Source organism: Canis lupus, chromosome 29, assembly GCF_003254725.2.
Source record: "Canis lupus dingo isolate Sandy chromosome 29, ASM325472v2, whole genome shotgun sequence".
Taxonomy (NCBI): Eukaryota; Metazoa; Chordata; class Mammalia; order Carnivora; family Canidae; genus Canis; species Canis lupus.
The window spans coordinates 15,898,193-15,923,919 of record NC_064271.1 but is presented as its reverse complement, the minus strand read 5'-3'; the positions used below and the strand labels follow the sequence as shown (position 1 = coordinate 15,923,919).

Here is a 25,727-nt window from a genome sequence, read left to right as displayed (position 1 = left end):
CCTTTCTCATTACAAATAAATATTTGCTTTCAGAGCTACTTTTATGTTTATAATTTTGTGCTTTATTTTTGGTAAAGAACACTGCCCAAGTTGTGTAAGTATCAGGCCCTACAAAATTTGGATCAATTCTGCATAGAGCTTTTAAATATTTGGGCATAGAATAAAGCTTTTCCTTTGGCTTAAGGATTCTTAGTAACACAATCAAGTGAGATCATGCTTTACTTAGTCTAGAATATGACCTCTGCAATGGAATTGGTAACTCTGAGGTGTCAGAACTGAGAACAGTGAGAGGCACACAGATTTATCACCAGTCATCCTGCAGGAAAGAAACCTGGGTGGAATTTGGCACTGAGTATACATTTCTGTTCCAGAAAAGAAAACTGCAAAGGAGGTCTGATGAAATGACCTGGTAGAGCTTTTATCTAATTTAAAAGAGGAAAGACTTTGAGGCTTTTCAGAGAAGTGTGAAACAGTGGAGTTTGGGTATCTATGTTCAATTTACCTAGTTTTGGTTTCTGCACTATACAGGAAAAGTTAAGGTTGACATTGTGGATGATGATGAAAATACTCTCATATCTCACCTGCCCCTTCCTATTTAGTAATTGAATAGTGTACTGGATTGATGGATGTTATGGGAGATCCTGTAGACAACAGAGCTAGTTAATGTGATCTTACAATAGTTTATCTCCCTTGCAAAGGCAGAAGGGATTAATGTACTGGGGATCATCATTCTTAAGGAAATTATGCAAGGTCACTGGCCCTTCCATGGAGAATTTATACATATATATGTAAATATATATTTATAAACATATGTTTATAAATATATATAAATTTAACCCATTTTTAAATATAATATATTTAACCCATTTTTAAACATATATATATTTAACCCATTTTTAAGTAGTACTGCTTGCTTGTTCTTTTTGGCATGTATGTCCTCATTAAAAGATTGATTGTCCTTTTTACATCCCAAATAAGGTAAAAGGCAATTATAATTATATTTCATCATGGGCCCACAATTTGTTTCCAGGAGTAGTAATAAAAATTATTAGAGTAACCCCCTGTTTGCTAGACTGGCCATCCAGTGGTCTCCATAGAAAGGGGTCACAGGTTGCAGGAAAACCCCTTAGTCTTCTCTGACTCCCAGTCCTAAAATGATCTGGACTAAGTACAATTTACAAAATTGAAGACTCCTTCCTTCAAGCTAGAGTTAGGGTGCATCACATTTGATAGGGAATAAAAGGTATATGGAAGGTTTTAGATAGTCTCTGCTGCTTGATGTCATAGAAATTCTGTTTCATTGTGATCAAAAGAATCAGAGTCCAGTTCAGTCCAGAGAAATGTACCATTCCTAATTTCAGCAATTCTGACAACAATGGGCCACTGTCTGAATTATCAAGTGATTCTTTTATTTGGCTGTCCAGGGTTCTTTGTGATTTAACGATAAAGTCTATAATGCAGAATAATTATACATTCTATAGGAGAAATTTATAGTGGGATTATGGCTGCAAGACAGAGAGGACAATGGCAGATTTGACTCCAGCTTGTTTACACAAAGGCATTTCCTGGAACATATGAAGTATTCCTAGTGTTGTGAATTCTGTGAGGTTTTATCTTTCCTTATATTTTTTCTTTATCATTTCTGGGAGGAACGAACTTGAAGAATCAAGTAATATTTATGATCATGTATACACATAGACAAACATGTAGAGGTAGTTTAGCAAAGCAAATAGTCCCATTTACGAAGACAGTAATCTTGATGCTGGTTGAGGCTAGCTCTGAATGTGTGGGTTTGAAAGAAAACTATGTTTCCAGGGAAGAAAGATCACCCTTACCCTAGTTCTATTCAAAACCCATTATCAAGTACTCAGAAAGAAGAAAAGTCAAGGGTTGTTGACTTTTTGTGATGTCCATTCCCTTCTATATGAATAGAGATCCTAAAGTAACAGGCTTGGTTCTTGTATCTCTGAGCATTCCCACTCAAACCTCCCTGAACCTAGAGCTCATACTCTCATAACGAGATCATGAATTGTACTAGCTTTGCTTTGTGATCAGCATATTTCGTGATTTTTTTTTTCTCATGGTGTCAGGTTCTGCTTTTCTTTGTGGCTAGGAAAGGGAACTGTCCTTTCATCCTCTCCAAAAGTGGTACCAAAGATGACAGTCATTGGGATTCCTCTCATTGGGTTGTTGGATCTCTCTCACTTTAGTGATAACCATCATCAGAGACCTCACACGTGATCAAGCCTGTGAAGGGAAACCCACTAACTCTCTCCTCATTTTACTCTACCTTTTTCCATATCGGTCTTGATCTGCTCCTCAAGATCCTCTGGGGACACATAAAAGTCCTCTTCTGGCACCGATGATTTGGGTCGGCAGCGTCCACAGCAGCAGTTGCAGCAGCAGCATAGGCAGCAGCAAAAATAACAGCCAGTCAAGAGTCCAATGATGACAAACAGGGTCTAAGGGAAACAGAAGCAAAGCAAAATAGAGGGGAGTGGTGGTAGGGTGTGGGAGAACCCCAGAAATTAAGTGTGCTTCCATGTTATCTTCAGAAACCTAAAGATTTTGCAGTTCACCCTGCAGACCACATATTCACCCTCATCCTTATTGTAGCTTTTTAGTTACCTTGGAAACAAATTCCTTATGAAGTTTTGCCTAACAAGTTCACAGGAAGTGACTTGTAGCCTAAGTAATGAAGTGTTTATTCATAAGCTATAGTGGTCATTATTAACAGTAGAGCAAACAAAACAACAAACAAACAACCTCTACAGGTCAAATGAGCTAACCAAGGAAATTGACTCATTCTCGCTGAAGAACTGCTGTTGATAGCTCTCCCTCCCACCTCCACATTTCTCTTAGTCACCAAGTCCTGCCAAAATCTCCTGCACACTCCCCCCGCTTGTCTCAATCCTGACTGGTAGGACTTTAGAAAGGTCCTGTTATCTCTGTCTTTAATACTTCAGTAGCCTCCTAACTAGCCTCCCTGCCAACACTCTTGCCTCCTGTTCTACTCTGCATATTGTTGTGGAAGCTTTCTGAAATACATGTACTTTTGAACCTATGCGGCAACTTTCCTGCCTCTCAGGAAAGGCTTGAACTCCTTATTAATGGTCGTATGGCTTCCAACCCTTCTGTGGATTAGCACAGCCCCCTTCCTGCCATGCTTGCCATAGCTTTGCTATCCCTGTGGATTCATCTGCCCAGGGGGCCCCTCCCCTTTCCCCAGCTACCTAAAAAATGTCTTCCCTGTGTTTTGGATTCATGTCAAAGATCCTCTCACTGACATCTTTCCTGAATAGTTTCTCCCTCCATCTTTCCTGAATAGTTTCTCCCTCCTTTGTGCCCCAGCTGTACTCCATATACATTTCTACCATGTTTTTTTTAATTGTTATTGACATTTTAGGACATTGATCAGTTTATAGGTCTGTCTCACTTTAGGCTGAGCTTCTTGAAGGCTAGAACTATATGTTAATCATCTTCCAGTCCCTCCTAACCTAAGAATTTAGTACCTGGTGTGTGGAAGACAATAAATACCTACTGAATTAATGAATGTGTGAAGTAATTAATAGATAAATGATTTGTTCCTCCTAGTGAACGGCCAGCACCAGGATTTCCCCACAAGCATATAAAAGGTTTGCTTATTAAGTCTGCCGTAGCTAAAGATGAAAAGAAACTTTCCCAACCTCCAGTTTTAGTTAAAATAAATCAAATTTTGTTAGTGGAGCAAAATAAATTTGATTTTTTAAAAAACATGTTATTTGAGATAGGAAATGTTTTATACATATTTGAATCAGAATGCAGATTTTATCTAAAAAGAGCAAAGAGAATAAAGATTACCTTGTGTATACAGTTCTTCAGTAACTTAAGGCAGAAATCTTTAACGTTAATGAACTTCATTCACCTGGTTCATCGTGGCTCATCCCTGCTACCTAACCCACTATCCCCTCTCTCTGACTTTGGTTCCTGTTGTGGGATGGAGCTTAAAGTGGCTTGGAGCAAGGAAGCTTTAATTACACTCTCATATCTATAATCTTTTTGCTTAGTATACTCTACATTTTCATAGACTTAAGTAAATTACCCTGAAAAACAGAACTGTGATACCCTTCTCCTCACCAACTGCCACCAAAACCCTCCTGTGCAGTATTCTTGAGTTACAGCCCCAAGCAGCACCTCCTTTCTTTGACTACTTTTGTCCTTGTCTTTATGATGCAATTCCTACATTTTTCTCTTCTCTGAAAATTTCATTTAATTCATGTACTTTTTTGTTCTTTATCACAACTAGATTGTTTGCCTGTTGGAAAATAACCTTGTCTTATATACTTACAATGCTTAGTACACTACTGGGCATAAGTAAGAGTCCAATATTTTTGAAGTACATATTTTAAATGGTACAATAAATCATTCTTGCAATGCATACTTAATACATGATCACTATGTGCCAGCTATTCTTTTTTTTTTAGATTTAAAAAAATTTTATTTATTCATGATAGACATAGAGAGAGAGAGAGAGGCAGAGACACAGGCAGAGGGAGAAGCAGGCTCCCTGCCGGGAGCCCAACACGGGACTTGATCTCGGGACTCACAGGATCACGCCCTGGACCAAAGGCAGGCGCTAAACCACTGAGCCACCCAGGGATCCCCTGTGCCAGTTATTCTAATGGGAACAGTGCAGTTAGACTTTGGACATAACCAGAAGAAGGAGGCAGAGTTTTTTGTAATCTTATTTTTAAAGACCCACATCAGGAATCATTTCGTATATTTCTTATACCGCTGGACATTGCTGCTTTTCTATATGAATTTTGATCAATTTTGTCAACTTCCTCAGCAAGCAAATCTATTCTCATTCTTATGTAGGCCAGCCTCAATATGCAACCAGGTGCTAGTGTGTAAATTATCTACAATGCCAGATTTATCTTCCCATGGAGAGAATGTCAGCTCTGAAGGTTAGGTTCCCAGGCAAGCCCATTAAAACCCACATTGTTATATGAACACTCAATCTATCATACATGACATTGTCAGTGTGTACACTCTCATGCTAAGGTTCACATCCACTCAGAGGGAACTTGTCTCCCTCCCAGGTCTTCAACAATAGAAAAAGGAGGATTCAGTGGGAATGTCACTTATCTTGAGGAAAAGAAATTTTGAAGACTGCAGAAGACAAGGGAGGCATCAGGTTGCAGATTCTCCATGCTTATGTACAAAAATATATTTTCTCTCCTTCTGCATACATAAAAGTTTCCAATTTAACAATATTTATTTTATTGGAAGAAAATAATCAGAATCCTACTGAACATACAATCCCTATCTTTGGAGATCTGTAGTTTTTTAAATTATTAATTAATAATTTGAATATGAATGTGAGTTCATGATTTCATAAAATGTATGAATTATCAAAAAATATGCTGATGGTCTATATGTATAGTTTATGTGTAAATACGCTTTTATCAGAAGATAAGGATATTAAAACTCATAAACAAATACATAACCACCACCAAACATCCATATACTAGGTATTCCTAGGAAACCACAAAAATTTACTGTCAAAAGTCAATTCTGATTGCACTAAGTCCTTAAAAACATTTCCTTCTTCTTGACTAGATATTCTTTTTTAAAAATTTCTCCCTCTGGGGCAGCTGGGTGGCTCAGCGGTTTTGCACCGCCTTTGGCCCAGGTCCTGGAGACCCGGGCCGGAGTCCCACGTCAGGCCTGCTTCTCCCTCTGCCTGTGTCTCTGTCTCTCTGTCTCTCTGTGTCTCTCTCATGAATAAATAAATAAAATCTTTAAAAAAATTTTCTCCCTCTGTGTCTCTTCACCCTGTCCAGCTCTACTTAATTTTCACTCCATTCCCCCTGCCCCGCATTTCCTTCTCTACTACTTGAGGTCATGTTCCACGTGAGCCTATCACATAACTAACATGCATTCTCCCAAGTTCTATATTTGCTCATGTAGCTTATGTTATTGATAATAAAGTACATGGCTAAATTTGTCCTATAATAATTTACCAACTACTTGTCACACTATTAAATTATTTTTGTTTTTGAGCAATGAGTCAGTTCTTAATTAGTCATTATGGGGAGAGGGAGGGCAGTCAGAATTAACCCGAAGCCTCAAATTCAATTATAATTAAAGTCTAGAAGTATTTTAAGTCATGCTGTATTTTAGAATTGTTTGGTGAGTTAAAGCAAAAAAAAATTCTCAAATAACAGCTTTCAGTTGAAGTGATATCTTTATTTACAAGAGTTATAGTAACTCTTATTATATAGTAACTTATTACTATAGTAAGTAATATAGTAACGTTAGGTTTTCTCAGAGATGGAGTCTAAAAGAGTGAATAATACCATGATTTTTCTAGGAAATTGTTTTTAAAGAAAAAAAATTGGTTTACCTTTGCCCACCAGCTTGACAGCATGAAGTAGGTGTTAACATTTTCATCTCCGAATTGTTCGGCCACATAGAGTCCCAGAGATCCATACTTGTCATATATGTTTCTCTTTGACATGTCGGTAAGTATCGTGTGGGCGTTGTTGATTTCTTTAAACTTATCAGCAGCAGCTGGATCATCTGGATTCTTGTCTGGATGGTGTTTCAGGGCCAATTTTCTTTTAAGATTAAAACAAAAGTGAGGAAAAGTGTTATTTGACAAGAACCGCAATGACACTTTAGGAGGGGCAGTGTTCATTTGTACATCGTTTTTACACGCAATTACTTTGAAATGATAAGTTTCACAAAAATGTTGATGTAACTAAGCAAGTTTTCATCAGATGCTGTCTCTTGTTTCATTTTTTTTAAAGATTTTATTTATTTATTCATGAGAGACACAGAGAGAGAGAGAGAGAAGAGAAGAGACACAGGCAGAGGGAGAAGCAGGCTCCATGCAGGGAGCCTGATGTGGGACTCGAATCCAGGACTCCAGGATCACGGCCTGAGCTGAAGGCAGGCACTAAACCACCGAGCCACCCAGGGATCCCTCTCTTGTTTCTAATATGCTGGCACAGTAGTATTATTTCTCTCCTCACACCCTCAAAGGAATTCTTAGTTGCTGCATACTTGTGGAGTCTATGGCAAATATATGAAGTTTATTTTTACCAAGAGCTGATCCATGGCCCACCTCAATATGCAGAGGCCTTTAAGAGTTTGTACAATAGGGTCGGTTTACAATAAAATTCCATTTAGAACTGGAACAAGTTTCTAGAATAAACAAAACTTCACATGACATATTCGAAAAGTTAAACTCAACTTCAAAAAAAATCTGATTCATACGCCCTTGGATAAACAGTATGACTCTTTTCACAAATCTTGCACAAATCCTCACTCCCTTTTGTTTTTATGAGCAGCTACTATGACTCCCCTTGTTTTCAAATATATATTTGACTTCTTTTCAAATAGGTCTTTCCACTTCAAATAATCTGTAGAAGTTTACTTGTGAGTAAAAGGTCCTCTCTTCTCTGTGGATCATATATCAATTCTGGAAGGATATGTATATATGTGTTGTGTTGCAGGTGTGTGTGTGTGTGTGTGTGTGAAAGAGAGAGGAGGGGGAAGAAAGAGAGAGAGATATTTGGGAGTTATTTAGTCTTTAGTTATACTCAAGTATTCAAAAAAAACCTGTAAAATAAACATAAGAACTGAGCTATATGATAGTCGGGGGTCTGGCTGGTAACCATTTCCTTCACTTCCCTCTATACATAGATTTAAATATTAGTTAAAGCCATTTTCAAAAACTGAGTCTGTAGCAGTTTTTCTACTGCAAAGTCAGTAAATTTTACGACTCTGTACCGGAAATTTTATGTGACTTGTTTTTCCTACTGTGCCCAACATAGCTATGTGATGTAGGAATGTAGGAATGTGGGATGTAGTATGTAGGAATATACTTTCAGCTTTTGTTTTGGTTTAGATTAAATTGTTTCATTTTAATGCAATAATAAAAGGCCATGAGTAGAGCAGAAAAATCAAGATTACATTATAAGTCAATCTACACAATAAACTGGAAAAAAAATCACATCTATTTTAGGAATTAAAGTATTGCTGATTAGGATGTAGGTGATTAAGCAGCTCAGCACCAGCATGCTTTAAAAGTACCAAGGGGATCCCTGGGTGGCGCAGCGATTTGGTGCCTGCCTTTGGCCCAGGGCACGATCCTGGAGACCTGGGATCGAATCCCACGTCAGGCTCTCGGTGCATGGAGCCTGCTTCTCCCTCTGCCTATGTCTCTGCCTCTCTCTCTCTTTCTCTCTCTCTCTCTCTGTATGACTATCATAAATAAATAGTAAAAAAAATAAAAATAAAAAAAATAAAAGTACCAAAATACTTAAAAGTAAAAATGATGGTGTAAAATCCATTTCAACTCTGAACTCAGAATAAATAAAAAGGATAAAGCAAAGATAGTTCATTTTAATTAATTAATTAATTAATTAATTAATTAGAGAGAGAGGGAGAAGAGAACACAAGTAAGGGGAGTGGCAGGCAGAGGGAGAGGGAGAAGCAGGCTCCCAAATGAACAGAGAGCCCCTCATTGGGGCTCAATCCCAGGACCCTGGGATCATGACCTGAGCCCAAAAGTCAGATGCTTAACTGATGATTGAGCCATCCAGGCACCCCTGATAGTTCACTTTAAATTTGTTTAACCAAACGTTTCATGCTTTTTGAGGGACAGTTGGGATATCTATAAATTCTTAGAGAGGAGACCATTGGAGATGTTTTTTATGTGCAGAATTCATGATGAAATTTTGCTAGTAGCACAAAATGCCTATTTTGTCATTTAAAATTATTTTATAATGTTTACTATAAGCCAGTACTATTATAAACACATTGTAAATATTTATTTATTAATATTCACCACAATTCTATGAAATAGGTATTATAATGATTCCATTTTACAGATGAGGAAATTTAGCTACCAGAAAGTTAAGTGAGTTGTCCATTATCACACAGCTAATAATTAGATCTAGACTTTGAATACAGGCAATCTGACCCTGAGCACTTGCTCTTAGATACCACTATGCTACCTTGTTAAATATTTTTAAATTTAAAAAGTAAGGCATTCAGAATGTTAGTAGGCCATTGTAAGGACTTTGACTTTTGGCCTATATGACCTGGGAAGCTATTGGGGTACTTTAGTTTTAGAAGGATTGCTAACCTTTGGAGAGGACAAAGGCCAAACCAGGGACACTCTTAGGAAAAGTTCATGGTGGTTCTGATCAGTGTGGTAGTGGAAGATATAATGAGAAGTGGTTGGATTCCAGATATATTTTGAGGGCTAGCTGATGGATTGGGTGTGGGATACGAAAGAAAGAGAAATAAGAGATGGTACCAGAGTTTTGGGCTGAACAAATTTGTAGAGAAGTTTGTAGTTACTATTTAATGAGTTGGCAAGAGGTTTCTTTTCTTTCTCTCTTTCTCTTTCTCTTTCTCTTTCTTTCTTTCTTTCTTTTTCTTTCTTTCTTTCTTTCTTTCTTTCTTTCTTTCTTTCTTTCTTTCTTTCTCTTTCTTTCTTTCTTTCTTTCTTTCTTTCTTTCTTTCTTTCTTTCTTTCTCTCTCTCTCTCTTTCTTTCTTTCTTTCTTTCTTTCTTTCTTTCTTTCTTTCTTTCTTTTTTTTGCAATAGGGAATGGTTTGCTAGGATTTAGAGTTGTATTTAGACATCTTTGAGATGCCTATTGGACTTCCAAGTAGTGATGGAGAGATATATGAACCTGGAGTCTAGGCAAGAGTTACTGTGGGAGGGATGCCTGGGTGACTCAGTGGTTTAGTGCTTGCCTTCGGCCCAGGGTGTGATCCTGGAGACTCAGGATTGAGTCCCATATCGGGCTCCCTGCATGAAGCCTGCTTCTGTCTCTGCCTCTCTCTGTGTCTCCTGAATAAATAAATAAAATCTTTCTTAAAAAAGAAAAAGAGTTACTGTGGGAGATGTATGTCTGAGAGTTCTCAGCAGGTAGATCAGCTATGGAGCTGGAAAAGATTTCCAAGGGAATGGGTCCAAGAGAAGTCCAAAAACTGGGCTTTGGAAAGGAAGGACAAGCAGAGGAGATGACAAAGGAGAGGCCAATGATGCAGAAGGGAAAATCTGGAGAATATGGGGTTTTGAGATCTAAATGAACAAAGCATTTCAAGGAAGAGAGTGGTATTTGTGTCAAATACCATTAATAGGTCATATATGATGAGGATTAAGAATTGATCACTAGGTTTAATGATCTAGAAATCTTTGGTGACCCTGACACACACACATACACACACACACAATATATATGTCTTTATATAAGGAAAATAAATCCGAAAAATAAGTAGAAAAGAAAGAACTTGGAAGGTTATAACCACAATTAATGGTGCTTATAGCTGCACATTAGGATTATAGGTATTTTGTTTTTGCTTGTTACAAAAAATATACAGATTACTTGCGTAGTTTCCTCCTATAAGCATTTTTAAGCTCATTAAAAATATTCTCTTTTAATAGCTGAAGGTTTAATTTGTTCTCTTAAATGACCTACTACCAAATTAGAAGGGAAAGGAAGAAAGAAAGGAGTTCTCTAACTTCAGTGATACAATGATCATCATCAAAAACTGTCAAGTGAATTCTTTAAACACATTAATTTTAATGGCATGATATTCCTGGAATTCTCACACTGTGCTCTAGGATACAATTGCAGCATTTTCTCCTACTAGCTCCAGAAATCATTTCCAGATCAATCAAATACAAGAGCTATTACTTCTGCCTTGAAAAAAGAAACCCCTGGAAAGTGCCTCTTTGCATACATTGCCTTGTTTCTTGTTTTCAGTTGTAGACTGATACATACCGCCCAACACTTAGCCAGAAAAGCCTAACTTCCTGTCATATTTTAAGCTGCTTGGATCTTAATCAGCTCACAAGGGCAGATGCACTCAACCATTTATCACACTCCTCTAACAATAGCATTGGCAAATTCAGAGGGCTGGACCATCTCCATTTGTAACAAATCCAATTCCTAGTCGTCAGCAGCATTTTGACTCCTCTTGGCAGACACTCTTGGCTCTGAGGAATCCTTGGGAAATATGGCTAGCAGAAGCAGCTGCCAAAATTATACAACTGCTCAGGAAGTACTTGGTCAATGACCCATCCTTGGGAATTGCCTATAGAACAAGGAAGCATGTATGGAATTTAGGATAAAAAGAAGTGCTTAGAGTCATTTGAATATAAATTTCACCTAGTTCATTTTAAAGATCTTTCTTATAATTTCTCATTTTATATTTAAAAGTGACATAATGTGTGCCTTTTATTCTAAATCTCTCTATACTTAGTCATCTATTAATCTGGTATGACTATAAACTAATGTTAGAAATAGCATTAATGCCTCTAACTTCCATTTAAAAATCCAATGACAACTGTCAACTGCAGTGCATAGTGAATTCAATGAGTGGCAGATAAAATAAACATGGGGTTTATGGTTATATTACTTAAGGCCCCTATTCTGAAGCAGTAGCATAATTCTAAGAATTATAGTGCTCTGGTCAGTTCTCTTCCTCTTAACATCAATCCTCTTACCATCAGATCTACCTGCTACTCTCTACTGGTTTCTTTTTTTTTTTTTTTTTTATTTATGATAGTCACAGAGAGAGAGAGAGAGAGAGGCAGAGACATAGGCAGAGGGAGAAGCAGGCTCCATGCACCGGGAGCCCGATGTGGGATTCGATCCTGGGTCTTCAGGATCGCGCCCTGGGCCAAGGGCAGGCGCTAAACCGCTGCGCCACCCAGGGATCCCTCTCTACTGGTTTCTAAGTCATCTAAGACCAGATTCTGACCATGTTGCCTCACAGTTAGGCCAGATCCGTCTCCATGAGGTTGAAATGTTATTGGAAACCTTGTTTGGGAAAGGTGGCATCTAAGATTCAGGGAACTAAGTTTCATCCTGGCATGGCTCTGTCTATAAACTGCCTTTCCCTACTCAACACATTTTCAGCTGCTTTATCCAATTATCACCTATTGTTTCCTATTTCAAAATTTTGCCTGGGTGCCTGGGTGGCTCAGTTGATTAACTGAGCCAATCCAACTCTTGACTTAGGTTCAGGTCATGATCTCAGGGTTGTGAGATGGAGCCCCATGAGCCCACTTAAGATTTTCTCTTTTCCTCCGCCCCTCCCACCACTCTCTCCTTCTCTTAAAAAAAATTCTCCATTGCAGTGTGACTTTCTGCTAAACTCTCTCAGCCACAAAGTTTATTGCCTCCTCAATGTCCCAGAAGAAGCCACCTGCTGCATAAGATGAAACAGTAGAAGAGTAAGAGTGATTTCTTCCCATATCCTAGAACCCTTAAAATACCCTTGTGACAGAAACACACACACATGCAGAGCAAAATCTGAGTTTGAAAAAGCTCAGGTAGCAAAAGAAAGCAAAATCTGAGCTCAGACATAGACTATTTTCTCTAGAAAACATTAGTATAATGGGAAGGAGACTAGAGGTAAATAGGAAAATGAGCTGCTATAAACCAAGTTTGAAGGTAAAAACAAACCCTAGATTAGTAACTCTAGGTGATGGCAAGTATTGCAATAATGGAACTTGATAGTTGTCATAATATTGGAAGTTCAGTGGAATTCCTCTGCCCTCTTGGACTAAGTCAACACCCAAGTGAAAACATAATAAACCAATACAGGAGCCCCAGTGCATATGTCCCTGCTGATATAGATATAGATATAGATACATAGATATATAGATACCCCTTTGTGGTTTAATACATTTTCCTAATTACTAATGAGGCTGACATATATATACCTATATATGCCATTTGGATATCATCTATTTAAGTGCATAGTCTTTTGCCAGTTTTTAGTTTGATATTTAAATTGTAGCATTTTAAAAAATACCTGTTCTCTATATGAATCCTTAGTCATTTATATGTATTGCATATATATTCTCTCTTTCTGGGAACTTATTGTTAGTTTCTTTCTGGAATCTTTTGGTGAACAGAAATTCTTAATTTTAATTTAGTTGAATTGATCAATTTTATCCTGAATTCAGAAAGATATTGTCCTATAAATTCTATAACTCTAAAATCTTTATAGATTTGCCTTTCACATGGAAGTCAAGGATTGATTTGTAGCTGCTTTTTCAATGTGGTGGAAGGTAGGTGTCCAATCTCATCTTTAAAATATGGTTATCTGGGATCCCTGGGTGGTGCAGCGGTTTGGTGCCTGCCTTTGGCCCAGGGCGCGATCCTGGAGACCTGGGATCGAATCCCACATCGGGCTCCCGGTGCATGGAGCCTGCTTCTCCCTCTGCCTGTGTCTCTGCCTCTCTCTCCCTCTCTCTGTGTGACTATCATAAATAAATAAAAATTTATAAAATAAAATAAATAAAATAAAATGAAATAAAATATGGTTATCTAACTGTCCTAGCACTATTTATTTAAAAAATAAAATCCGTTCCCTGTATTTCTAGGCTGTCTTCTGCTGCCATTGGTCTGTTTGGCTATTTCTGGGCCAATCATAGTTTGAAATATGGTACTTTAAAGTATGTATTAGTATCTTCAAGAGCAAGTTTCTCCCGGGGTGCCTGAATGGGTCAGTGGATTGAGGGTCCAACTCTTGATTTCAGCTCAGGTCATGATCTCAGGGTCATGGGATCAAAGCTTGTGTTAGGTTGCATGCTCAGCACAGTCTGCTTGGGATTCTGTCTCTCCCTTTCCCTCTGCTCCTCACCCCGCTCATGATCTTGCTGAAATAAACAAACAAATAAATAAGTAAGTAAATAAATAAATAAATAAAAGCTTTCTAAAAAAGTGAGTTCTCTTTTACTAATTGACTAACAGTGAATGGATGTTCAATTTTTTTTCAAATGCTTTTTCTGAATATGTTGAGAAAACACATTTTTTTTCTCTTTCAGTCTGTTAACATGATTGATTTTCTAATATTAAATGAAGTTTGTTCTTGGATAAACTCAACTTGGTCATTATGTATTATTTTTTATTTATTGCTGGACTATTTTCTAATTTGTACACTAATTCTATAAATTTTCCTCTAAGTACTACTTCAACTGCATTCCACAAGTTTTAATATGTCATGTTCACTTCTAGATATATTCTGATTTTGTTTTTTTTAAGATTTTATTTATTTATTCATGATAGAGAGAGAGAATCAGAGACAGAGGCAGAGGGAGAAGCAGGCTCCACGCCGGGAGCCCGATGCGGGGCTCCAACCCCTGGACTCCAGGATCACACCCTTGGCCAAAGGCAGGAGCCAAAGCGCTGAGCCACCCAGGGATCCCCGATATATTCTGATTTTAATTGTGGTTTATTTTAGCCATGAGTTCATTTAAAATGTGCCTCCAAATTTTTCAAACAAATAGGAATTTTCTAGTTATCTTTTTATTTTTGCCCTCTAGCTTGATTGCACTGCAGTGGGAAAACATGTTTTACTTGATTTAAATCCTTCAAAATTTGAGAATTGCTTTTTGTCTTATTACTTGTTCAATTTTTATAAATCTTTTGTATCTGTTTTAAAGAATACATAGTCCATACCTGTTAAGTGCTCCATTCTTATATAAGAGCATTAGACTTTGTTAATTATTTTGTTCAAATCTTCTATACTCTTAGCCATTTTACTGATCTATCAAACAGGTTATGTTAAATCTAGTCTCTCACTATCACTGTAGGTTTGCATATTTCTCTTTATAGTTGTCACTTTTTGCTAGTTGTGTATTTTAGACCATGGTTTTTGAAGCATACAAATTAACAGCTGTTATACATTCCTGATGAATTGAACTTTTATCATTTGAAATATGCCTCTTTATCCTTAGTAACATTTTTTGTCATTACTTTAATATTAATAAAGCAACACTAGCTTTCTTTGAGTAGGCATCTACATAGAATATATTTTTCTCTACTTTTATTTTCAAATTTTAGTATGCTTATATAGTAGATGTGTATTTTGTGAACACCATATTGTTTTGGGTTTTTTATTCACAATGACGATCTTTTTCTTTTAATTGAAGCATTTAGTTTATGCTTATTTTTAATATATCTCAGGCTAAATCCACCACTTCTTTGTTTCATTTTTGTCCCATCTAAAATAAATTTTCTTTCCTCTCCTTTCTTGCCTTCCTTTAGATTGGTTCTTTAATTTTTCTACTTTTTTCCCTCTGTTGCCTTGGAAATTATGCATTTTTAAAATTCCTCTTGGGATTTTCCTAGAGATTACAAAATCCTTATCAAAGTCCAATGTCAAGGTACTTTTGTACTTTTGTCTTTAAGACAAAATAAAAATCTTAGAACATGACCACTATTACTTTTGTCCCAACTTAAGTGTTGTTGGTAGCTAGCCTGTTACTTTAATTCTCTCTATCTCTTAGTCCCTCAAGAATTGTTATTTAATACAATTATTTAATTATATTTTTCACAATTAGTATTTGTGTGCATTTACTCACATATTTTTCAATTTTGTTGCTATTGGTTATTATGTTGCATCTCTGACCATCTATCAGAGATTATTTTCCTTCTATGAACACCCTTTAGTATATCTGTTAGTGCAGATCTGCTGATAATTAATTCTTACAGTTTTGTTTAATTTAAAAATGTCTTTATTTCACCTTCATTTTTGAAGGGTGTTTTCTATGGATGTATAATTGTAGGTTATCAATTATTTTCTTTTTTACACTAAAGATCTCAGTCCATTGTCTTCTGAATTCAATTATTTCTGTTGAGAAATCTGTTGTAAGTCTAGTTGTTATTCTTTGAAGATAGTTTCCATTTTTTTTTTCTAAAGGCTCTTCATCATTGATTTTCAGCAGTTTTCCTGTGATGTGCTTGAAATATATTATTTTATACTTGTTCTGCTTGGCTTTAATTGGGCTTCTGGTATATGGATTGATATTGTTCATGAACCTAGAAGATTCAGACATTATTTACAAATAGTTTTCATCTCATTCTCTTTCTACTCTCCTTTTCAGACTCCAGTTGCATTTTTCTAAGACCTTCTTAATGGATCTTTTATTTATTGTATATTCTTGCACTGTTTCCTGTCCTTTTGTGATTTTTTTCTTGCTATTTTATTCTGGCCTATCTTCCAATTAGCTCTTTAACCTGTACATACTACCTTTGAATTCTTTAGTTTGATTGCTGTATTTTTTAGTTGTAAAATTTATGTGTTCATTTAAAAAATTGAAATGTCCCTTTTCATAATTTTCAGTTTTCTGTGAAAATTCTTAATCTTGTATTTTGTTTCTTGATCATAGATATTTTAACATTTGTGTCTGATAATTCTAATATATGAGGTTGTCCATGATTCTGTGTCTATTGTCAAACTTTTACTGATTCTTAGTTCATATTGTCTTGACTTATATGCTTATTGCTGTAGCCAGATCTTGTATTTTAAAAAGTTTAAAAGAATATATTTGGGAAAGTTTTGAAAGAGTAAATCCTAAAAGTTTTTAACATAAGCAGAAATTGTTTCTCTTTTCTTCTTTTGTATCTGTAGGACATGATAAATGTTAGCGGAGCCTATTGCGACAATCAAGTATGTATGCATATCAAATCATCATGCTATACATCTTAAATTTACACACTGATGTATGTCAGTTATTTCCCAACAAAACTGAAAAAAAATTAAAAAAATAATTGGACTACTAAGAAAATGTTGTCTTATGCCAGAGAGCATTTTTATTTCCTACTTTCAGATGTTTGGAGGCACTTACAAAACTGGGATCATTGCAATCCAGTATTAGGTATTGAGATTTCTTTTCAGTTACCCTGATGGCTCAAAGTTCAGTTATAATTCATACAAGGCTGGTGTTTTCCATGATCTGTGTAATAAACTTTGGTGAAATTAAATAGCTTAAAACAACAAACATTTTATTAGTTTGCTTATAATGTTGTAGTTAGGCAGAACTTGGTGGGGACAGTTTTTCTGTGCTCTGTTTGGCTTTGGCTAGGACTGCTCAATTGGAGTTGAAGGATTTGCTTCCAAGATGACCTCACTGACCTTAAGTTGGTGATGGCTCTGACTGAGCTAGGAACTGTTGGCTAGGAACTCTGTTTTCCACATGACTTCTCCATGTGACTAGGTGAGGATCCCCAATGTATGATAATCTCAGAATAGTCCTGTTTCTTAAGAGGTGGCCAGCTTAGACAAGGCTGCAAAAGCAGAAGCTGCTGAGCCTTTTTAGGATTTAGATACACCATCACTTCTGCCGCAATCTGTTGGTTAAATTAGGTCAGAGAGCCAGCCCAGATTCAAGAGGGCTATTTGAGGACATGAAACCAGGAAATATGGTTTATGGAGGACCACAAAATAGTGAGCCACAGATTATTTACTTCCATTTTGCCCTTTGTCCTGGGGTACAGCACTTCAGAGTCTAAATAGAATTGCAAGACTCCCATACTTGTTAGGTAGGGCTCCAGATTTTTCTCCTTTCTCTGTAGAGTCCTGCTTAGCCTCTCAGCTTCTCTTGTTTCTTATTGTGATCTAGTCAGCAGTAATTCTTTAATCTCAATGCTTTTAAAATGTATATACAAAAATTTTTTTTCTAATTTTTCTAGTTCCTCTCAACAGAAGGGAGAAGATATGATCAAAATTACCTTGTCAATGATAACCAGAAACTCCTGGTTATCTTTTACATCTCAATCTCTTCTTTCAAGTTTAGTTGACACTTTGAATAATGCAGGGTTTAGGGGTGCCGATCTCCCACACAGCCAGACATCCATGTATAACTTTGATTCCCCCAAAACTTAACTACCAATAACCTACTGTTGACTAGAAGCCTTACTGATAACATAAACAATTAACTTATATACTGTATTTTTACAATAAAGTAAGCTAGAGAAAGAAAATGTTATTAAGAAAATCATAAGGAAGAGAAGATATATTTACAGTACTGGACTGTATTTACCAAAAATATCCACATAAAGGTGGACCCACACAGTACAAACCTGTGATGTTCAAGGTTCAACTGTATATATTAATTGCATAAAGGGCTTTATACCACTGTTATATAAATGTCCCAAAGATGGCCTCTGTATATTATTTATTTCTTTACTGCAAGCTGAGACCCATTCATTCAAAAGGTCATCACAGTGTGACACTCAAATTTTAAGACATTTAATAATTTTTAAAATAGCCCAAAGAAGCATACAATCAGCCATTTAGAGCCTTTTCACTTAGCATTCCTGCAAGACCTCACCCTACGTGATGGCTATTGATAAGATAGAGCCTTGCAGTTCTAGGACTCCAAGCTCCAAGTCTTCTGGAGCTGACTCAGAGACTTCCCGCTTTGCTCCTGAGTGATATCACGTGAACATGTAAGCCTCCTTTCCAACACTCTTGCCTCCCCTCTTCTGAGTTCCCTTGCCAAACTTCCCTTCTAAGGGTAGGTCCCAAACTTTGAACCTCTGGATGGTCTCATGCTGTGAGGGTCTTCCCCTTTCAAGCAAGCCTGTTTGAGCCCCACCCAATAAAGATTGTTGTATGTTACTGCCTTTCATAGTCATATCTTTCTCCTTGATCAGCACCCAAATCCCTTGAACCCTTTAATAAACACTTCATGCATTTGTACCCAATACATATTCCTTTCACACAAGAAACTTAATACAGTCTGCTGCTGAAAGAAAGCTAGAACAAGAGTATTAGTAGGGCTCAAGGAAGAGAGGCCACTGGGTGAGGATTAGTACAGAGTCCTGCAAAAAGGACAGAATAGCAAATTCAGGGCACCATTTAGCTTCAAACTGCAAATAATGATGCCAATACCACCCTGCCATGTAATTATTTCTGAAACACCTGCTACATAATATATAATTCAAGTATTTTGACCACCAAGGCACCCAAGCCCTCTGAAGGCCACATTACACAGTCCTGTGATTTCCTCACATTTGCAGATGGAATATCAGAACAGCTCATCCCAGTAATTGTTAGGGTGTTCTCTAGTTCTCTGTGATCCACAGTCACATTCGTGATTCAAGACAGATGGCATGAGATAACAATAGGAACCATAAATGATGATCTGTTTTAGAGAATTGATCTTTCCCCCCCACCCCATATAAAACCAGATGGAGAGTCAAGTGCTGACCTCTAGTGGCACTTGAGGCAGTGATACCACTTTATAGCAAATAATCTTTCCAAGTTTTTACTAGACTATATAATAACTTGACTTTATAAGGCAATATGCTTGAGTATTTTTTAAATATTAAAGTTAAAAATACTTAAGCTTTTGAAAAGTTTAAGTGCCAATTGATAAATCTTTATCTTAGCTTTATGTTAGCCTTATTTTCTAAGGCTCATTTTAATAGCCAGCACTTTACCCTGCCTAATAAGGTAGAATAGAATATTTGAGCAAACACAACAGGTAAAATGTGTCCAATATTAGAACTATTTGTCTTTACCAATCATAAAAGTATTCCTTTAAGGAATGAGGACCTGATGTTCTGACACCAGTAGGCCACTGCAGATCTTTAAGCCTTCAACAGGCCACTAAGATCTCTGTGTGTTACATTTTTGTAAATGTTGGGTTTTTGTTGTTGTTGTTGTTGTTGTTGTTTTACCAGCCTATAACTTACCCAGAATTTGAGGGCTGCATACAACTTAAGATTTCTGTATTTGCCTCAGATTTCCAACAAAAGTTTCTGGACCTCTAACCTTATTACATTTCTTGGGAAAATTTTTTCATTCTTGGTTTTTCTTTTTTAAGCTAGAAATCTTTACTGAACTCTGACATCAAGGGAGAAGACTGAGATGTAGAAGAAATGGCCATACACACTTTGTCTCCTACTTCCAACAGCAGCGCCCACCACTGGTTCTATTCCAAGTCCTTAGCCCTTAGCCCTTCCACTTGCTTTTTGTAGGCCTTTCTCCTGCTGTTTGAACAGCTCAAGTGCCTGTGATAGTGAGTTCTGTCAAGGCTACCAGCAGTTCCTGGCAATTTCTAATGGTGGACCAAGCTGGTAGTTCTTGTAGGGTCCCCAGTGCCTTTATCTTCTAGGTTTCTCAGTGCAAAAATATATAGCATAACTCCCTGATACATTTTTATGTTAAGCACCCGCTTTCTTGTTCTCCATAAACCCATTTTTTAAACATACCAGGATCTATTCTTCCAGTCTGCCAGCCTCACTGACTTAATTTCCTCAACTAACGGTATGAACCTTGTGGTCATGCACTTGAGTGCCACTCAAATCAAGTTATCCATTTCTTTAAATATTTTTATTTCCTGTCACACCCCAAGGAAATTAGTCTTTCACTGCTTCCACTCTGATTTCTGGGATGATTAACATTGCTAAGAAGATCGCACAACCATGCAAACTTAGGGCCAGTAAAGACTTATAATTTTCTACCTCAGCTGGTCTTCTATGCTTTTTGCCAATCCTTTTGCTTCGCCTCAATAAGTTCCCTCTCAAGTCTCCTGTAGCAATTATTCCAGCTTTTTTAACTTCTCTTTGATTCCTCTTCCTCATTCCCTTACCCATCTCAACAAGAAACCTCCTTTCCTACTTCAAAAGGGGTAAAAAGTTCATTAGAAGGAAATAATACTGTGTGATTGTGCCATCTTTCCCTCCTTTTATTTGGAGGAAAGAAGAACCTCTTCTCTTTAAGATTAACCTTGCCAGTGTTTTCTAGGACCTACCTGTGCATCCACCCAAATCCTGGTCTATCAGTCACCAATCCCTCCTCCCAACTCCAGTATCTTCAATAATGCCTCTTTGTCTTCAGCAAGCAAATGTGTCTCACCATTTTTTTTAAAGAAAAAATATATTTATGTCTTCACCTGTCCTTCAAACTACTGTCCTTTATCTTATTTCACATAGGATATTGCCTTCAAGTTTCATCCATATTGTTCTACATGATAGGATTTCCTTCCTTTTTATGGCTCAATAAAATTCAATTGTATATATGCCACATTTTCAGTGTCCATTCACTCTTCAACCCACAGTAATCTGATTTCTAGTTTTCTACTTGCTCTCCATTTCATCAGCCTAACTGAAAAAAAATCAATGGCCTATTCTCAGCCCTCATTCTATTTGACCTTTCTACAAGTTTTGTTGACCATGCCTTCTTTTCCCTTGGTTTTCAGGATGTCTTCCTGATTTTTGCTCTGTCCTGGCTGGGAGACTAGGCAAGGCAGTGCAGACATATGTGGGTCCTTGGGTCCAAGGTTGGCAGAAGGAGTATGTCATATCCAAAGGCACTAATGCATCAAAAGCAAACAAGTACTCAAAAACCGATTAAAGATAGGACAAAGAACTGGGAAGCCAGGAGTGGGAACTTGAGAGTAAAGTGTGCATGTCAGATGCAGGATTTTATTCACTCTCTATAAACCAAAGGAGGACCACATCATAAAAAAGACCAGGAACAGAGTAGACAATCCTGTGACCACCAGTTAAATTAGTAGTTTTCAACATCTGATGCTCAGAATCATTTGTGAATGGGATGTTGTTTTTAAAAACTCATGTGTCAGGCTCTACTATTAGAGGTTCTAATTCTGTAGGTCTGGGACATCTGTATGCTTGCAAAAGCTCCACAGTTGATTTGGCTGTGCACTGAAGTCTGGTTTTGAAGTTTTACTATTATTCTATTTAACACTTGATTATTTTCTTTCTTTCTCCTCCCTCCTTCCTTCCCTCCCTCCCCCTTTCCTTTCCCTTCCTTCTTAATTGTTGTAAAAAAAACAAACCTATAACATAAAATTACTATCTTGATCATTTTTAAATGTACAGATCAGTAGCATTAGCTATATTCACATACTTGTGTAAGATCTCTAGAACTTTTCTTTTAGATTTTAAAAATTTATTTATTTATGAGAGACACAGAGAGAGAGAGAGAGAGAGGGACAGAAACACAGGCAGAGGGAGAAGTAGGCTCCACGCAGGGAGCCTGACATGAGATTCAATCCCGGGTCTCCAGGATCACATCCTGGGCTGAAGGCAGCACTAAACCACTGAGCCACCCAGGCTGCCCTTTCTAGAATTATTTTACCTTGTAAAGCTGAGGCTGAAACTCTGTGTCTGTTGAACAACTTCCCATTTCTTCCTCCCCCTCTACCAACTCCTGGAAACCACAATTCTAATTTCGTTTCTAGGAATTTGACTACTTTAGATAGAACTTTGTTTTTGTTTTGTTTTGTTTATTTTTTAAAATATGCTACTGAATCTCCAGCTTCAAAGCTATTTAACACTTTCTTAACTTTTTTGGAATACTATTAGTTAATTTTTTTATTCTTTTTTCCCCAAAGGTAGTTTAACGTATTGTGCAATATTTATGGCAAAGCATTGTATACACATATCATCATGTTATGGCAATTTGATCTTTATTAAAACATGTATAGACTGCTCCTTTGGTTTTATATTTTTTACACAGGAGTTATTTATTTTATAACTGGAATTTTGTACCTTTTGACTCCCCTTCATCCATTTCACCCCCACCCTTCACCAGTAATTTACCAATCTGTTCTCTGTATCTATGAGTTTTTCTTTCTTTCTTTCTCTTTCTTTCTTTCTTTCTTTCTTTCTTTCTTTCTTTCTTTCTTTCTTTCTTTCTTTCTTTTCTTTCTTTCTTTCTTTATATTCCCCATATAAGTGAGACCATAAGTTGTCTTTCTTTATGTGACTTATTTCACTTAGGATAATGCCCTCAAGTTTCATCCATATTGTTGTACATGATAGGATTTCTTTTTTTTTTTTTTTATGGCTCAGTAAAATTCCATATGCCACATTTTCTTTATCCTTTCATCCATCTACAGAAACTTAGTTTGTTTACATGTCTTGGCTGTTGCAAATAATGCAATGAACACAGAGGTACACATATCTTTTCCAGATGGTTTTTTCATTTCCTTCAGATAAATACCCAGAAGTGGAGTTTCTGGATTGTATAGTAGTTATAGTAGTTTTATTATTTATTTATTTAAGATTTAATTTATTTATTTGAGAGAGAAACGGCACAAGTTGGTGGGGGGGCATAGGGGCAGAGGGAGAGGGAGAAGCAAACTCCTTGCTGAGCAGGGAGCCTAGAGGATAAGAGTCCCTGAGATCATGACCTGAGCCAAAGGCCGATGCTTATTTTTTATTTTTTGAGGACCCTCTATAATGTATTCCATAATGACTGCAGTAATTTACATTCCCACCAACAGTACATAAGGGTTCCCTTTTCTCCACATCATCACCAACACTTTTGTCTTTTTGATACTAGCCATTATGACAGGCATGAAGTGATATCTCATTGTGGTTTAAAAGTATTTTATTGAGGTGTATTTGACACAATATTATATTAGTTTCAGATGTACAACATAATGATTTGACAACTTGATATGTTACACTATGCTCACCACAAGTGAGCTATCACCTCTTATACAATGCTATTTACAATACCGTGGACTACTTCCCTACAGTATACCTTTAATCTCTATGATTTATTCATTCCATACCTGGATGCCTGTACTTTCCTTTTCACCCATTTTGCCCATTCTGCCTCTCTAACCACCAGTAATCATAATCTGTTTTCTGTATTTATGAATCTGTTTCTGCTTTTGGTTTTTTTGTTTGGTCTTGTTTTTTAGATTCCACATATAAGTGAAATCACAGTATTTATCTTTCTGTACCTTATTTCACTAAGTATAATACCCTCTAGGTCCATCCATGTTGTTGCAAATGACAAGATCTCATTCTTTCTTATGGCTGAGTAATATTCCATTATATATATATGTATATATATATATGTATTATATATACTTGTGTATATACTATAATATATATATACATATACACCACATCTTCTTTATCCTTATTTCACTAAGCGTAATACCCTCTAGGTCCATCCATGTTGTTGCAAATGACAAGATCTCATTCTTTCTTATGGCTGAGTAATATTCCATTATATATATATATATATATGTATTATATATACTTGTGTATATACTATAATATATATATATATATATACATATACACCACATCTTCTTTATCCATTAATCTATTGACAAACACTTTGGTTGCTTCCATATCTTGCCTGTTGTAAATAACTATAATAAACAATGGTGCATATCTTTTCAAATTATTTTTTCATTTGCTTTGAATAAATACCCAGTAGTGGAATTGCTGGATCATATTGGGTATTTCCACTTTTAATTTCTTGAGGAACCTCCATACTGTTTTCTACACTAGTTGTACAAGTTTACATTCCCACCGATAGTGTGCAAGTGTTTTCTTTCTTCCACAACCTCACCAATACTTGCTATTTATTGTCTTTTGTGTTCTAGCCATTCTGACAGGTGTTAGGTGATATCTCATTGTAGTTTTGATTTACATTTCCCTGATTAATAGTGATGCTGAGTACCTTTACATGTATCTGTTAGCCATTTGTATGTCTTCTTTGGAAAAATGTCTATTCAGGTCCTCTGCCTATTTTTAAATTGGATTGTCTTTTGGTATTGTGTTATATAAATATTTATATATTTGGGATATTAACCCCTATCTACTATGTCATTTGGGAGTATTTTCTCCCATTCCATAGGTTACCCTTTCATTCTGTTGATAGTTTCCTTCCCTATGCAAAAACTTCTATTTTGATTACTACAGCTTTGTGGTATATCTTGAAATCTGGGATTATGATATCTCTAGCTCTATTCTTCTTTCTCGAGATTACTTTGGCTATTTGAGGGTCTTCTGTAGTTCATACAAAGTTTAGTATTATTTGTTCTGGTTCTGTAGAAAATTCTGCTAGTATTTTGATAGGAATTGTACTCAATCTGTAGATTGCTTTGGGTGGTATGGACATTTTAATATTAATTCCTCCAATCCATGAACATGGTATATAGTTGTTTGTTTTTGTTTTGTTTTGTTTTTAGGTAGGCTCCACACCCAGCCCAGAGCATAAAATGGGGCTTGATCTCATGATCCTGAGATCAAGACCGAGCTGAAATCAAGAGTTGGACACTACTAATTGAGCCACCCAGGTGCCCCCATGAACATGGTATATCTTTCCATTTGTTTGGTTACTTTTAATTTTTTTCATCAGTGTTTTATCATTTTCAAAGTACATGTCTTTCATCTCCTTTGGTTAGGTTTATTCCTAGATTTTTGGGTGCTTTTTGATACAATTTTAAATGGGATTTTTTTCTTAATTTCTCTTTCTGTTACTTTGTTATTAGTGTACCACTATGGTTTTGATTTGCATTTTCTCCATGATGAGTGATGAGCGTCTTTTCCTATACCTGTTTGGCCATCTATATGTCATCTTTGGAAAATTGTCTAATCAAGTCCTCTGCCCAATTTTAAATTAGATTTTTTTTTTGCTATTGAATTTTATGTTTAATTTAGATATTTTGGATACTAATCCCTTAGTGGATATTTGCAAATATTTTCTCTCATTAGGTAAGTTGCCTTTTCATTTTGTTGATGATTTCCTTTGCTATACAAAACTTTTTAGTTAGATATATAATGCCACTTGTTTATTTTTGCTCTAGTTGCCTTTGCTTTTGTTGACAAATTTAGAAAGCATCACCAAGATCCATGTCCAAGAGGTTTACCACCTAAGTTTTCTTCTAGGCATTTTATGATTTTAAGTCTTACATTCAAATCTTTAATCCATTTTGAGGTAATTTTTTTTTTTTTTTTTTTTTTCATTTTGAGGTAATTTTTGTGTATGGTATAAGATAGTGGTCAAGTTTCAATATTTTGCATGTGGCTGTGTTGTTTCCCCAGCACAATTTAGCATTTATTGAAGGGACTGTCCTTTCTCCATTCTTGCTTCTTTTGTCATAAGTTACAAGTTAGCCATATATGCCTGGTTC

The 25,727-nt window shown here is 36.4% G+C and overlaps 2 protein-coding genes and 1 long non-coding RNA gene across 6 annotated transcripts in view; 2 read left to right on the top strand and 1 right to left on the bottom strand.

Moving 5' to 3' along the window:
* The window catches only part of LOC125753980 (uncharacterized), a 44,019-nt gene extending 27,519 nt beyond the window's left edge, over nt 1-16,500 (top strand). The window contains exons 4-5 of the long non-coding RNA XR_007407033.1: nt 13,031-13,091; nt 16,439-16,500. This is a non-coding gene — a long non-coding RNA (uncharacterized LOC125753980). The remainder of the gene's footprint in view (nt 1-13,030; nt 13,092-16,438) is intronic.
* DNAJC5B (DnaJ heat shock protein family (Hsp40) member C5 beta) overlaps nt 1-25,727 on the bottom strand; it is an 89,118-nt gene that overhangs the window by 14,808 nt on the left and 48,583 nt on the right. For all 4 annotated transcript variants that reach the window (XM_025477855.3, XM_025477858.3, XM_025477857.3 and 1 more), the window contains exons 4-5: nt 6,389-6,602; nt 2,291-2,462 (exon numbers count right to left, since the gene is read on the bottom strand). In XM_025477855.3, coding sequence (XP_025333640.1) covers nt 2,291-2,462; nt 6,389-6,602 — 386 coding nt within the window. The remainder of the gene's footprint in view (nt 1-2,290; nt 2,463-6,388; nt 6,603-25,727) is intronic.
* The window catches only part of PDE7A (phosphodiesterase 7A), a 317,331-nt gene continuing 316,487 nt past the window's right edge, over nt 24,884-25,727 (top strand). The window contains exon 1 of the mRNA XM_049103832.1: nt 24,884-24,907. Coding sequence (XP_048959789.1) covers nt 24,899-24,907 — 9 coding nt within the window. The 5' untranslated portion in view covers nt 24,884-24,898. The remainder of the gene's footprint in view (nt 24,908-25,727) is intronic.